The sequence below is a fragment of the Rutilus rutilus genome, assembly GCF_951802725.1.
Source record: "Rutilus rutilus genome assembly, chromosome: 4".
Lineage (NCBI taxonomy): Eukaryota > Metazoa > Chordata > Actinopteri > Cypriniformes > Leuciscidae > Rutilus > Rutilus rutilus.
In genome coordinates, this window is record NC_140212.1 from 14,917,299 (window position 1) to 14,932,699 (window position 15,401).

Below are 15,401 nucleotides of genomic sequence, written 5' to 3' on the forward strand. Positions count from 1 at the left end.
ATTTAATTTAACTTTATAACAGTTGGAACATAATTTTCCACGGCGGTTGCCAGGGCAGCAGGGGAGATGCTAAAACATGGCATGTCTCAGTACAAGGCCTCATCCTCGCACCACATTGTGTCCTAGCAACAACTAAAGAAAGCTGACAAGAGTCTGATTGCATTTTATTTAAAAATTCATTGCTGTAACCACCATCAACCTGATATTCACAATAGTGGTCGATCAACATGCGTTTCAATGACCTCTGCTTTAACTTTTGCAATTGTTCCATCCCAATACTGAATATCAGGTTACAACCTCAATCTAATAAAAAAAATATTTTTAAAAAGCAGGAATATTTTGATGCTACTTTTGACTCTAAAGATTGAAGATGATTAATTCCATACACTACTAATTTAAGTCAAAGCACTTCTGTGACACTTAAGCCAAAATTGAATGATTACCACACTCCTATCTTCTTGAGCTGGATAACTTCTGAATGAATTCAAACATCCCCACACTGTTTGCATAAATATGCAAACAGGCATATCTTATCACACAGTGTGTTGTATAAATCCAACTATCGGTTACCGCTGAGTGCATACACGGGAAATGCAAAACTCTGATCTGAGACAAAACTCGCTGCTTTCCATTTTCCCTCTCTAGTGTCAGAATATTTGAATGATTCCAGGTCACTGAACCAGACTTCTGTAAAAAGAAGAGGCAATAAAATATTGGTTTCTAGGAGCCTTACGATCATACAAGGACAATATAAAGCTGCATTAGTAATCCACGCTTCTGGTGATCATTTATGAAAAAATGTCTGCGTGTGAGGAAATGTGCATTCATATTTCTTTGGTGTTAAATCAAGTGGGCTTGGCAGGCTGGGCTTTTCGTTATTATGCACATAAACACGGAATTGTCTGGGTGAGAAAAATCATGAATAGACAATAATGTGCAGCTACACAATCTGTCTATCATACTTTAATGAGTCCCAATATGACAGAATTTTCAGAACATCCCACAGCAGTGTATACCCTGCTGTCCCAATTAAAACTGCAACTATTGATACAAAGTATTTCTGTTTGCTATGAGTGACAGATGGAATCACTTCATGTTTACTTTAAAATATTTTTTTTAAATCACCCCATGTACTTAAAGTGATAGTTCACCCAAAAATGAAAATGATCACATTAATTACATACCCTCATGTCGTTCATCTTCGGAACACAAATAAAGATTTTTTTTTTTTTTATAAAATTAACTTCACTGGTTCTTTCGGAAGCTCAACGTAACACATGAGAATTAACCTCATACACGTCAAGCGAACATGCTTCCGTTTATCACAACTGAAGCCTAAATTCAATCTGTTCATCATACAAAGCGATCGAGTCTCTTCAGAAAATGTTGGACTAAGCCGCTTAATTCATATGGATTCTTTTTACGATCTCTTTATGAACTTTTTGAAGCATCAAAGTGGTAGTTGCTTAGCTGTCAATGGAGGGACAGAAAGCTCTCAGATTTCATCAAAAAGATCTTCATTTCTGTTCCGAAGATGAACGAAAGTCTTACGGGTGTGGAACGGCATGAGGGTGAGGGTGACAGAACTTTCATTTTTGGGCGAACTATCCCTTTAATACAGATTCCTGCTTTCTGTGAGTGATTCATTAATGCATGGTAATCCAGTGATTACAGTGAAGATTCCAGTGATAAAATGTCAATTGATAATTGCACATTTTTCTATAATTTATCGCGAATAATCATACCCATCATTAAAGTTATCCTTATTAAAGTACACTAAAGCTACAAAAGTTATTCAGTCAAGAGCAGTGTGATTTTTCTCTTAGTCTTGTTCTTTGATTAACATTGAGACTGACAGAAACAGGTTTATAAGGCTGCTGTCACTTTAAGACCTGACATACATAACACTGATCTGACATCCTATTTTCTACTCTTTACCTTCATTTAACACTAAGTCATTTACGACTCTGCTTACGAGGATAGTCGATTATTTTACATAATTGTGTTTTTGTCCATTGAAGAATATATATTTTTAACACGTTAAACGGAAAAAATTTAAACGCATTGAATTAAAGTGTAATAACTTGCTCCACCTTAGAAACAACTTTCCTTTTCTAGCTGAATTTTTCAACCCATCCCCATCAAACATCTGTCATACAGAGACTTTTTATTATCCAATTAATTTATAATGGGTACATTTTTATTTATCTTTTGGGACATGATGAATATCTAATAAATACAAATACTGATAGAATATTGTGGAGAATACGTATTGCAAATATGCTGTATGACTGCAACAGCCCTGGTGTGCACATATTTGTGTGTAAATACATTAACAGTTCACGTCAATGTCCTGTGCTTTGCCATTCTTTGTTTTCCTGAAATATAAATAATTTGTGGTTCTATGAATAAAGTCGATATGTTCAAGGTCTGTTTGGTGAATGTGCTTAGTAACTCCAAACAGAATACAGAAACTCAGAAAGAAAACAACTCCGCTTCCATATGCAATGGACAGAAAAACACATGGAAGAAAACTTTAATACAGAAACAACCATAAGGCAGAATGTCACAGTCTCACCTTCTTGCCAATGAGCTTCTTTCTCAAGAATTCCCGTGCCTCAAACATGTAAGGAATGTCGTAGAGTGGACGGAAACGCTTGTCTTTGTCCTTGTTCTTCTCCTGTAGAGTCAGATAGAATAGGCAAAAAGAGAAAGACAGAAAGTCAATATCACAAATGAAAAATAGCCTTCATCCCAAACAGGCACAACATTTAATCACTTGCTGAGAGTCTCATATGACTCCCTTCCAAAAATGAGCTTCCTGTCTTCATCCCCTTGTCCATCTCTTTCCAATTTTACCATTTTCTTAATACCCAATATCCTTCCTTTTCCCACACAGCCATGCTAATGTGTCAGGATTGGTAGATGACACGTCTCATTGTCTCGATCTCTTGGTGTGCCAGGCATGTGACTCCACAAGCTATACGAGATGCTCACTGCCACACACATTGATATACTAGAAATAGAACCTCATTTACATTTTTCATAAGAAAGCGGAAAAAAAGGCTGTTATTTTCCCAGGGAAAAAACTCAGTATGCTCAATATTCGATCCGGTTTCGCAGCTGAGGCCAGGAAAGTATGAATTAACACACAACATGCAGAGCCACTCTGCGTAAAATAGGAAAAAGGTCATTTTGGTGTTGTGGAAAGGAACACGGCTGCATCTTTTGTTAATGAATCAGTAGGTCCAGTTAACAAAACCAGTCTGCTTCGCTCATGATTTGGACTGATTTAGTTCAGACCCACTCTACCTAAAGTAGAAAAAATAAGTTGTTTGTTTTGTTATAGAAAAGAACACTGAGCAAACCACTCTCTTTTCAATGAATCAGTAGATCCAGTTAATAAAACCATTTGATTTGCTCATGTTTTGGACTGAATCGGTTCAAGTTAAAATGACTGATTCAATGATCAACTGTTGTTAACAGCCTGTTTTAGAGAAAAGTTATTAGGGAATAAAGCTCTGCTTTCAGTTCTGCTTCCCATTCATTGTAACTGTATGGAAAAAAGAAACCAGTAGATTTATCAAAATATGTCCTTTAATGTTTCAAGAAACTTAGTGAGACAGAACGACAAGAGTAAGCTAATTTTATTTTTCACTGAACTATCCCTTTAAGAATCATATGCCTATTTTGCTCTACAGCTACAGAATTTTTTGGAATTGGCTCATTCCGGGCAAAAACTTGCTTGAAGGAAAAACATAAGCAAGAGAGAGACTACTAACACAGTCAGGATGAGGCGTAGCTTGTGGGAAAGAAGGGAGAGATCGGACTGTTAACCTCAAGGACCAAATCTTACGGCGAATAAAAGCATATTGACTTTAAAAAGCATAAATCTCCAAAATGTTTAAATCCTCGCGCTCTTGATTCCAGCGAACATTTATCTGTGCAGCAAATAACTCACCTAAAACCACATCATCTGCACCCATGTGGTCTGATATTTGGTATAAAATAAAACCGTATCGACCACCCACTTTCTGTGCTTAACGTGCAGAGACATCTTTCAGGACGGCTAAAGAACTGTGCCGATGGAATATAATACAGACAGAAACCCCTGACGGTGAAAGAGAGGACAACCCGTTTTGAGCCCGCCTATAAATATCCACGGCAATTCCTTTCCCCCCCGAGCAAGAAAAGCAGAGGGAGGCCATGCAGTCTTGTGTTAGTGCGCGTGTGTTTTTGTGTAAGTGTTGGTAAGAGCGAGCATTCGGGGTTTTGCTAGTTGATCATGAATGTCAGCAAGCATGTTACATACACAAATACAGCAATCTGTGCATTTGTTTTGAATACGGGTTAATGTACTTGGAGCTGTAACATGCAAGTGCCATATGTCACTGATAAAAAAAACTCAGTCTTAAACAATGAACATATGCAATATTTTCATCTCATTATGTCCACGAGGCAGCTGTAACAGTGCTGAATAGCAAAATCAGTGTCGATTGTCAAGATAAAAAGTCTTTGTCATTGTATTGAGCAACTCAAGTGTGGTCTGTGAAGACACGGAAGGCTGGTTACTGAACCGTGCGAGGAGAAATGAGGATTTCTTCGCCTGGCTGACATGCTGATTTTTTCCTGTCACTGGCTGCTAAAAATGACGGTTTGGCTGCATGCAGTGAGAACGGTTTCATTCTGCAAAGGCTAACAGGACAGAACAAGACCTGTGCAACCATCAGTCAGGTACAATAAGCAAACCAATCATGCGTTGCTACATTAAGGAAAACTGACAAACTAGTACTACACTTAAAGGTGCAGTGTGCGATCTCCCAAAATCGCTGTTTAACACTGTTGATATTTGAAATCATCCCAAACAACACACCCCTCTCTTCATTGAAGCCTCAATGTGTTGTTTGGCTCTAGAGATTAGGGGAGTGAGGTTTACCTGCACAGCTCTCACTAGCTGGTATCCGTTCCACACGCATTGCAAGAGTAGATGTCTATTTACCGTAGCAGAAGCGAAGCAAAATAATGCTTCACACGGTATACAAGAGTAAATAGACTCAAAACTGTTCTGTTATTATAGCTAGCATTACAACAACAGCATTTACGTGAAACCGTAAAAACCAATGTTACTCAATGTTAGTTAACTGAAATGGAATTTTCATTTACTTGCCCTAATGTTTAAAATCAGTATGATTTTCTTACAGAGGGTCTTTTTTCAAAACGTGGACTGGTGCTGTTGATCTATAAAAATAGTTGCATATCTATATTACATCTCTGCACAAAGTTAAGTCTAACCATCTTCTCTCCAGAACCAGTAACATAAAATTAAAAATTAAATAAAACAAAAATCATTGACACAAATCTTGACCTGAACATGTGTAATTGAAGCATTGAAGTGGTTTTAAAATATAGGCCCTAACTGTCAAAATAAGAAAGTCTCTTAAAGTGTCAGATTTAGACTTCGTTTAGGATGCAAAACGTCATATGGTACCATAATGCAAATATTTTGCATTTATGAATTAACGTTTCAGGTTATTCATTATTTTAAAAAAAACGTAATATATTTTTTAATCATACTTGTTATTGACCCTAGCACCATTTCAGTAGATCTAAGAGAGGCTTGTCATGCAATACACCTTAGCTCCTGATGTTTAAAATCACACACCTCTCTCACATACAAAGGTTTCTTTGTCTCGTACCTATACGCACCACTCACATTTTCATTCCTGATTCTCTCTCTCTTTTTCTCATTAGCCAATCTCATTATCTTCAGGTGATAAATGGCCCAAGGACTCTGAAGCAGAGAGAGAGTGAGTGAAGAGCTCTCTCCACCGTCAGGGAACAACCAATCACACCCTCAACAAATACAGTGGTGCAGGGCTGATGTATTTTTGTAGGCCAGAACCCAAAAACGAGTGAGCATTTAAGCACTTCCAGTTAGTCAATGTTTTTTTTGTTTTTTTTTTAATGGGTTTTTGGTTAAATGCTTGAAATATAATATACAATTACAATATAAAATACATTTTTGTGATTTTTAAAAGTTTTCATTTGTCTTTTAAAGGCAGTTGCTAACAATTGGCTAAATGGGACTTCAGAGGTTGTTGAGGACATACAACGTCATTAGTTGAACGGGTAAACTCAATTTTCTCACTAGTCTGCTTGCAGACTGATATGTCAATAGCATAACTGAAATGAAAACCTTTCAGTCTCTCACATAAGTGCATAAGTCACGCACGGCAGTCAGAATTGGCGTATTATGACCCTCAGCATCAGTCACGGAAATCGCAATGAGCAATTTCAACTCATGCAGCTGCATCAGAGATGCCTTAGAAAAATAATCAGCATTTAAGACTGAAATTACATTGCCCTCTTAAAATAAATCATCAGTGACGAACAACAGTGACGCATGGAGAAACAGAATGATAAAAAAAAAGAAAGGGAGGACACAGAAAGAGGGAAAGAGACACAAAAAGGGGAGAACAAACAATTGAGATCTTATATTTACACAAATACATTATCAATTATATTGTTAAAATTTCAACATGCAACTATAAAAAATGTATTCTAACCCCAAACTTTTGAACGGTAGCATTCATTTGATCAAAAATGCAGTCAAGACAGTAATATTGTGAAATATTAGAATTTATAAAAATAACTGATTTCTAAATGTAATACATTTTAAAATGTAATTTATTCCTGTGATAACAGATTCATTTTCAACAGTCATTACTCAAGTTAGAAATCAGAAACCATTCTAATTTGATTTTTTTCAGGAATCTTTGATGAATACAAAGTTCAAAAGAACAGGTTATAGTATTTATTTATTCATTTATTTATTTATTTATTTATTTATTATGTTTTAAGGTGCGTGGTACTTCATGTCTGACCTTGGGCACCCATGTGAATTGTATTGAACCCAGAACATTCCATTACAAAAAATAATAATTTTGTTTTACAACATCCATGGGTCATTACTCTCAAATGACTGGAAGGAAGTTCGCTAGAATTCCAAGAGTCAAGCGATCCTGAGGCAAAGCAGACTCGTCTGCAAGAAAGAGCCTAACCAACCATGTGTAAGATGAGCCATGGAACCATACAGTGACCCCAGACAGAGGCCACAGGACACACATACACACACACAAACACACACATGCCTTCAACATGCAAGCACAGCAGATACACACACACACACTGAAAAGACACAATGTGGCATTCAAACACACACTCAGAGCACAAACACACTGTGACAGCAAATGACACGGAAGAGTCATTCAATGACCGATACATTGTATATTGCTATTTCTGTAGAGAAGACGGGGTATGGCGGCTTCGGCTTTAAACCCAGATGTCAACATTTTCCCTGCAGTCCCCTAACACACACATACAGTGGGAGTAAGGATGACTCATTGAGCTGCTCTGACATAACTCCTCCCCCTCCACATCCTTGTGAGTGCTCCTAAAACGGCTGACACCACCACGCAGCTGGAAATAGCTCGCCATGGCGCAAAAAATAAGCCTCCATCTGGCCAAGAGAGGAAGGGGGGAAATGAACGAGGAAAATAAATTAGGCAAGGCACATGAAGTCACATTTCTCTCAAAGAGATAGTTCACCCAGTCAAACGTGTCGCGATGACGACAATGTCGAAACGCCATGTGTTCAGTGAAGTAACCAAATGCCGTATTTTTTTAATGCAAACATTAGTGAAAAAAGGAGTGGGCGATATGACCAAAGTCTTACTTCATGATATGAGAAACTATTTCATGATAACGATATGACAAGATTATTCTTATTTTTAATAAGAAAAACTAAGAAGCCAAATCACAAACAATAGGAAAAATGAAATTTACCATTTAATCAAAATGACCAATACTTATATTTTTATGGAATATTGCAGTGTTTATTATAGGCTAAATTATTTATCTGTGCATATTATTTCTTAGAAATTCATGTTCCTTTTGTAATATGTAATCAAGATAACTTCCCCCCTCCTACATGCAGCGACATCTTTTCTCTTCGTCTTTTGCTGTTTGAATAGCATTAATGACAGACAAATTAAATTATTTAAAAATGTCCCAGACTTTATTTTCTCATTCAAGCATTTTGTTATCACTCTGAAGTGCCAATAACTTGAACTAGTACTGTGCTACATGGATATATTTGCATACCACTGTATAAATGATATAGCCAAATTTCTAACGATAGACATTACATAAAATCACACAACCCAACCCAAGTGAAAATTACTTAAATTTCCACAAAGCTAAGGTAGTATAACTTCAGAATACAATATAGCGCAACACGTTTAGGAAACTTTTTGGTGTGTTTTTTCCCTCTTTTGTGGATAGACAGGATCAATTTAAACTGCAGTTTTATGAAAAAGGGTGCTCAAATTCTCTAAAATTATACTTCAGCTTGCTGAAGAGATGCTCAGCTACTCCTCTGTGGCGGGCCATATCTGTGGCGATGCGTGTTACAGTAGTATCTGGCTACCGGGAGTCGTTATAACACGCTCTTGCATATTTATTTTTTACCATTTTGGAAGGAGTAAAATGTACAAATGTGACTAACAACCAGACGCATTTTGTCCAGTTTCATCTGGAATGTGAAAAAGTGCCCTCTCTTTTCAGAGGGCATTTACTCATGGTCTTTTCAGGATAGGATAGCTATCCAATCAGACAAAACGCATGAAGTGACCAAGTACACATGAACTGAGTTTCCACATGCATCACAGTCATTTAGATGTATGAAATGTTTAATAGGGACTTTATATACTTGGTTGAGCCAGTCAATAACTTGTGTGTGCGTTATGCTAATGGTTTGTCAGAGCAGCATATTATCATTGACTTGCAGTTTAATTCTCACACTTAATTTATTGCCAGTTCATATCCGGCAATTCTGACATTTGTTTCCCTTAGAAATTGAGATATAAACTCGCAATTGAGGAAAAAAGACAGTCAGACCTGCAGGATTAAAATATTATTTGTTTAACTTATGTGAAACGTTAAAGGTTTAAATATCATTTCATGCTGTAACAGTAGGGCTAATACATTATGTCCCTTGTGAACTGCATGAATATTATGTAGATCTATTGTTGACATCAAATTTATGCTTTAATAGTAGACTAATCATTGCAGGTTTCATCAGTCCAGTCTGTGGCTTACAACCATAATCATCTGCATTTAGCTTCAAATGGCATCTTCGATGCTAGTATTTATCTTTTTTGCATTCCGATTCTGATATTTAAAGGCACACCAAGAATCTTTTCCTCTTATTCCATGGATTCCATTCCATTTTCCTCTACTTGTTACCACTGTTTTTCTGCCACCACAAAAAGTGCTTAGCTGCAAGTCACGTAACTGTGACGTCTGCTCCTAAATGGTCTATAGGATCATTCAGTCAATAACAATAATAATAATACCAATTACGTAGCCACAGGAAGTAAAAAAGGGGGGTCCCAACATTAAGTGACAAGAGCGAGAAAGAGAGAGAGAAACACTGGGCAGCAGCTGTCAGAGTTCATCTTCGTGTTGGTCAACACATCTGGCCCTAAATCCCCCCAATGTCCTCACAGCAAGAAAGAGAGAGAGAGCGCAGTACAGACAAATACACACAGATCCCCGGGCTGGCCTGGGGTCAGATTTGTCTCTTTGAGTTGAAGTGTTTGTACGGCATGACGCGGGGACAACAGTTTTATGCCCTGCATTGAACTGAGGAAGAGAGAGTGTTTAAAAATCAGGACAAGAGAGAGCGTGAGAAACAGATGGCTAAAAAGAAGATAGAACTGTCACACCATGACACCAGACGTGACGCGATAAAGGGACGAGCAATAATAGCTCTTTATGTTAATGAGAATTTTTGTCCTAAGCAAGCGGCAAGCAACCGGACATTTTGTCAGTTACTTGGTTTCTATTTATGCAGCATTGGCTGGGTGGCCCTGAGTATATTGTGCAGTACACATGAAATATGTTCCTATTGGCCGTTAGGAGCCTACACACTAGAGGAAGCTTTGACGTAGGCTTTGAAGGATGAGAGTGTGCAAGAGCCGGGGCAATTTTGAAACCGAGCGGGAATACTGTGAACTGAAAATTTAGACCTGGACTTTTGTTTGCAGTTGGCAGCGTCACTTTAGCAAACCCTTGCATTTGTCCTCTACATCCTTGAGATGCATGAATTCGCATTTTTCTGCTTCTTAACATTTGTTTACGACATGGCGTAGAGATTTCACAATAGGGCTGGGCGATATGGGCAAAAAAAATAATATCACGATAAAAATTTTTATATCAGTCGATATCGATAATTATCACAATAAAAGTCAAATCTTTATTTCTCTCAAGTTTAAAGGCAGATTTTTGCTCCTAAGTGAAAGTTGTAGAAACAAGAGCGTTAATTGTGGTTTTAAACTACTCTTTATTGTCAGAACATATCATGACAAACACTTACCAAACTGGTGAACATTTCACAAATCTGAGGTAGAACATTCAAACATTTGTCATTTTTCCTTAACAAAATAAATATCTTTATTGGACAATTAATTTCTTAGTTTCTGCATGTGCTAATTTTTATTTGGTAAAATTTTATATTCTGACTGTTTGAGTTTGATTAAACTTAACCATTGGTCATCCAGTATCATGCATTTAGATCATGATAACCTCACTATCATGGCAAAATGTAGCTTTATGGTTTCTATGGTATTTGTATGAAAAACAGTAGCCTAAATACATTAAATACTGTAATTATATTCCATTAGTCCTTTAATACATCGTCTACATTAATAATATAATACAATTCAATATGTATATCCCACATTTCATGGTGCAGTTAATATTACTAGGCTAAACGTTAAATGTTCAAGTTGGTCATGCGAATTCACTGAAAAGCTGCTTGGTTTGAAAGTGACTTCTGTGTGAGTGTTGCTTCTACGTTGCTACACTATTGATAGTGGACTTTTTTTAGCCTGCGAAAATGTGATCACACCCTTAAGGGTGCATGTAATGTGACATCACCACTTAACTGTATACAATCATGTTGTGAACTGTCAAACTCTAAAATTTGCCTCTGAATGTGAGCGAGAAGCACACGGAGTGCTGATAATTTGCATGTGCACAAACAGAAAGCCATTACCAAGAGCCATTTTGATAAACGCAATTAAAAGAGTAACTGATAAAAAATGACTGCAGCTGTTCTGAAGCCATTGTACAGCTGTTGTTCAAACATACGCAGTTTAAATTAATTACGATACCAATTTAAAAGTTGTCGTGTGCTAAACTATTGGAGACTTGCAAGCCAAAATTGATTAGATTGATGAAAAGATTACCAGAGATCTCGTTAGTTAAGTAACATCATGTCAAGGTTAATGTATCATTAGATTAGGAAGGAAAAATATAGGTGCCTGTCCCTTAGACTGCAAAGGAACAGATCTTGAACTACTATCGACATTTGCAGAGGGTCATCATGTTAAATGAAGTGAATAAATCAAAACATGAGCATTACCAATTCCTCTAACTCTAGAATCTCTCTAGGATGATTGCTCAAAATACTGCATTAACCATTTTGTAGAATGCAACAAAAACAATCATAACCTGATTTCCATCAGGTCCCTTAGAACCAAGGATACAGAACAGATGTTATTAATGAAGTTTAATTGTTTGGTACACATAACATGTTTGAGTTTCTCCCAACTGACTTTTATTTAGACCATAGAAGTAAAGGGTCAAAGGTCAGATTTACCATGCCAGCACCGTAATTGATGAACACATTCACATTCAAGGGCAGCATGACCTCAATGACTCTAATGCTTTAGAGGAACAACATTGCATATCTCTCTCTCTCTATATATATATATATATCTATATCTATATCTATATCTATATCTATATCTATATCTGCATGACTGTAAAATAGCACAATATAACCAAAGCAATAGACATTTACAAACATATAGATAAATAAAGGGGGGGGGCGGGCGGACGTTCCAGATTATACATAAATATATCACAATAAATATAAATTAAAAAAATAAGTACAGAGAAGTTTAAAGGGAAAAGAGGGTTCAGCCCTTGTCCCTCATATGATGGCAGGAAGACACATACTGCGCTGCCAGGTGAATACATTCTTCTTTCTCTCCCAAAATATAAGACGGTTTGTTTATGAGGCTCGCTTGTTGGAATTGAGGTAAATTCTGTGCTATTTGTGTGAATGAAGTGTCTCTGATGTTCTTATACTTGCTGCACTCGGTGAGGAAGTGCAGCTCGTCCTCTACGACTCCATCAGAGCAGTGTGAACACAGTTCTCTCTCTCTCTCTCTCTCTCTCTCTCAAAACATACCGCAAGAACATCTGGTGCAGAGATGCACTACAGAAGATACAGTCAATAGACTGAACAGGAGTGCGGGTTTCAAAAGAGGAAGTACCTCCAGCACATCAATACCTTTACAACATGGCTGTGCAGGAAAAACGCTACCGTCACAGACAGGATAAAAGGGAGAAGCCAACATCTGAATCCTTTCTACCAAGATGCCTTTATCTGGTTGGTCTTTAAAGGATAAATGTACCCTCACCTGCCTATGGGAAAAACTGCACTTAATTGAGAAGTGCATTTATATTAGGGCTGCCCCCGACTATAAAGATTTTTTTCTAGTCGACTAGTAGTCGTTCATTTAAGCCATTGGTCAACTAATCGCAGATTCATATTAAATTGAATTACTTAAATATATACAGAGGAGAATACTAAACCATAATGAGCATTTAATATATATAGCTATAGGCGTAATATAGCCTATTCCGCTACCGAGCGCATGCATAAAGCTTGGTAAAAGTAAGGATTAGCAATGTGTTGAAAAAATGAGGGCTGTGCAATTCATCGTATTTTGATTTCAGCTTCCAACGATTATGAAAACAAGATAATTGAGGTCAAGTGCTTATTGTGCCGCTGCCGCATTCAGTGCACTTTCGTTCCTCCTTAAGCCAAACTTAACATCCAAATCAGCCGAAGTGAGTGAGTGCAATGCAATCCACTGTTGCTAAACGCTTGATATCAAACAGTGTATTTAAAAGTGTATTAAGCCGCAAAAGAGACGCTGTTCTAGGCTGTCTCCTGTGCGCACGCTCCGAGGCGGGGCGTAACGCGCACAAGCGAAGTATACTATGGGCTTCAGATTCGCGCCTAAACTGTCAAATAGCCTGTTTTGGTAAGCCTGTAGCCGTTTTGGTAAGCATCCTCAAACACAGTGAGAAAGCGTGTTTGAAACGCGCGTGTAATGATATATAATGGATCTGTGCAGCCACATGACTGCTGCAGTTAATGTTAATCAAACAAGAAAAGACTCTTGAATGAATCATTTTTGTAGTTTTAAATAAGGATGAGTCTATATTTAATATATACATCAGTGTTATTTTACATTTGATTATTTAATTTCTGTTGTAGGCTACTTATCTGAATACCACTTAGTACATCCTCCTGAAAAACCTAAAGCAGTTTATTTAATTAGTATTTTTGTTCTGTTGTATTTTTCATTTGCAATTAGTTTCTTTGTTCTTATTTTATTGCTGACTGTTTACTTGTCTTCTTTAACTGTTTTGAGGACTTTTTACTTACAATACTTAACCTAGTATTAGTTTTTGCTGAAGTATCAATAATTGTGAAATTTCACTGAAATTTAAAATTACTCATATCATGAAATAATTGTCAATGATAATATTTGGGGCAGTTGTGGCCTAATAGAGAGAGTCGGACTTGTAACTCGAAGCTTGCAGGTTCGAGTCTTAGTACCGGCAGGAAATGTAGGTGGGGGAATGAATGAACGAACATACACTCTTCTATTAACATTTTGGTAGACTAAACCTCTTCTGGTCGACTGTTAGGGGGCAGCCCTAATTTATATCCATTTAAAAGTAAAAAAAATACATAATTTATAACGTGAAATAAGCAGTATAGTCACTACATTTGTGCTTAAACATCTCTAAAGCTTACATTAATTTAGTTTTAGATAATTCGATAGATGTTATGGCATTGTGGAAGCTGGTCTGAAACTAGTTTCGTTAAGACACACAAAATGCTGCTTAGTCACGACTATCTGTGAAGTGAGGCAGATGCCATAGGTGTCAGACAGACATGCATGCAACCAAACACTGCCGGTTGGTCACCATGGTATTATGATAATTACATCATGCTGCTTAATACACTAGCTCACTACCATCTGATCTACCTTCCGCAGACCGAAAAGACAGGAATTAAACCGGATTTACATTTTCTGAGGGAAAAATAAGTGGTGCTTTGTCCGTGCCAAACTCGCCATGATGCATGAGCGCTGTGGATACTTGCCAGGTCATTGTTATGCAGTTGTTAGTCAGGGGTTTGATAACATCTCTAACCTTAAAGGGATAGTTCAAAATTTTACACCAAACCCCTAAAACTAACATTAATCTTCAAACCCCCTTCAACTTCAAGATATTTTGAAGCAGGTGGTTTGGTTACCATTTCTCAAAATATCAGTGTATGTTCCACAGAAGAAAGTCATACAGGTTTAGAACATCATGTGGGTGAGTAAATCACAATTAAAAATTTTAGGTGAACTATCCTTTTACGTCCGACAATAGTGATTTTCACCTTACCAAACACATTTAAAGAGATTATAAAAGCAGAAATGCTGAAAACTGAAAGCAACAGTCTGAAATGGCCCTAACATCACCTCATTAAAATGGTTGACAGAAGATACTATAAATCCAAAAGATCAATTTCTGTCTCTGTCTAAATCAAGCTTCCAGGTTTCTCTTTCGAGAAAAATGTACTTGTCAAAATATTACAAAACCTAAATCAATCCATTTTTAAAAGCTCTCTGGTTCGTCTCACGCCTCCGAAGCACGTATGAGATCTAAATACATCCGTAATCTTTATTGTTTTGTAATCATCTCTGATCTGATTAAAGCCATCTTTAAGCTGCCAGGATAGAAACACGCTGTGATCCGAAAGCTCGCAGCCGCGTATCCATAGATACAGACCCACAGCTCCGCATTCCAGCACTCTGTTTACATGTGCATGACAAATTGCGACTCTGAAAGCCTCCTTTAAAAATAATCACAAACTTCATTAAAGATTTCGAACATATTGCTACATCTATCAAAAGCACAAGAACCCAAAACAAAAATGTTAATGCAACGGTAGTGCGAAAGTCCTCCCTAATAAACTACATGTCTTAATTTGCTAAATCAAAACCAAAGCTATATTACAGGAGGTCAGGGGTCAGGAAGAGAGTGGCTAATTGCAGCGAGATGTTCACACTCCAATTTAAACCACTTTTAGTTGAAAATATAGCTTGCTGATACGCACACACTTAGCCTAGGAAAAGCACCCATTACACAACTCTCATTAACAGCCTTATTTGTGAGTGAATAAGAAACAGACAAGC

The 15,401-nt window shown here is 37.2% G+C and overlaps 1 protein-coding gene across 1 annotated transcript in view; it reads right to left on the bottom strand.

The window, feature by feature from the left end:
* Window positions 1-15,401, bottom strand: part of snd1 (staphylococcal nuclease and tudor domain containing 1) — a 169,569-nt gene that overhangs the window by 132,172 nt on the left and 21,996 nt on the right. The window contains exon 11 of the mRNA XM_084407141.1: window positions 2,579-2,680. Within this exon, the coding sequence (XP_084263267.1) occupies window positions 2,579-2,680 (102 nt within the window). The remainder of the gene's footprint in view (window positions 1-2,578; window positions 2,681-15,401) is intronic.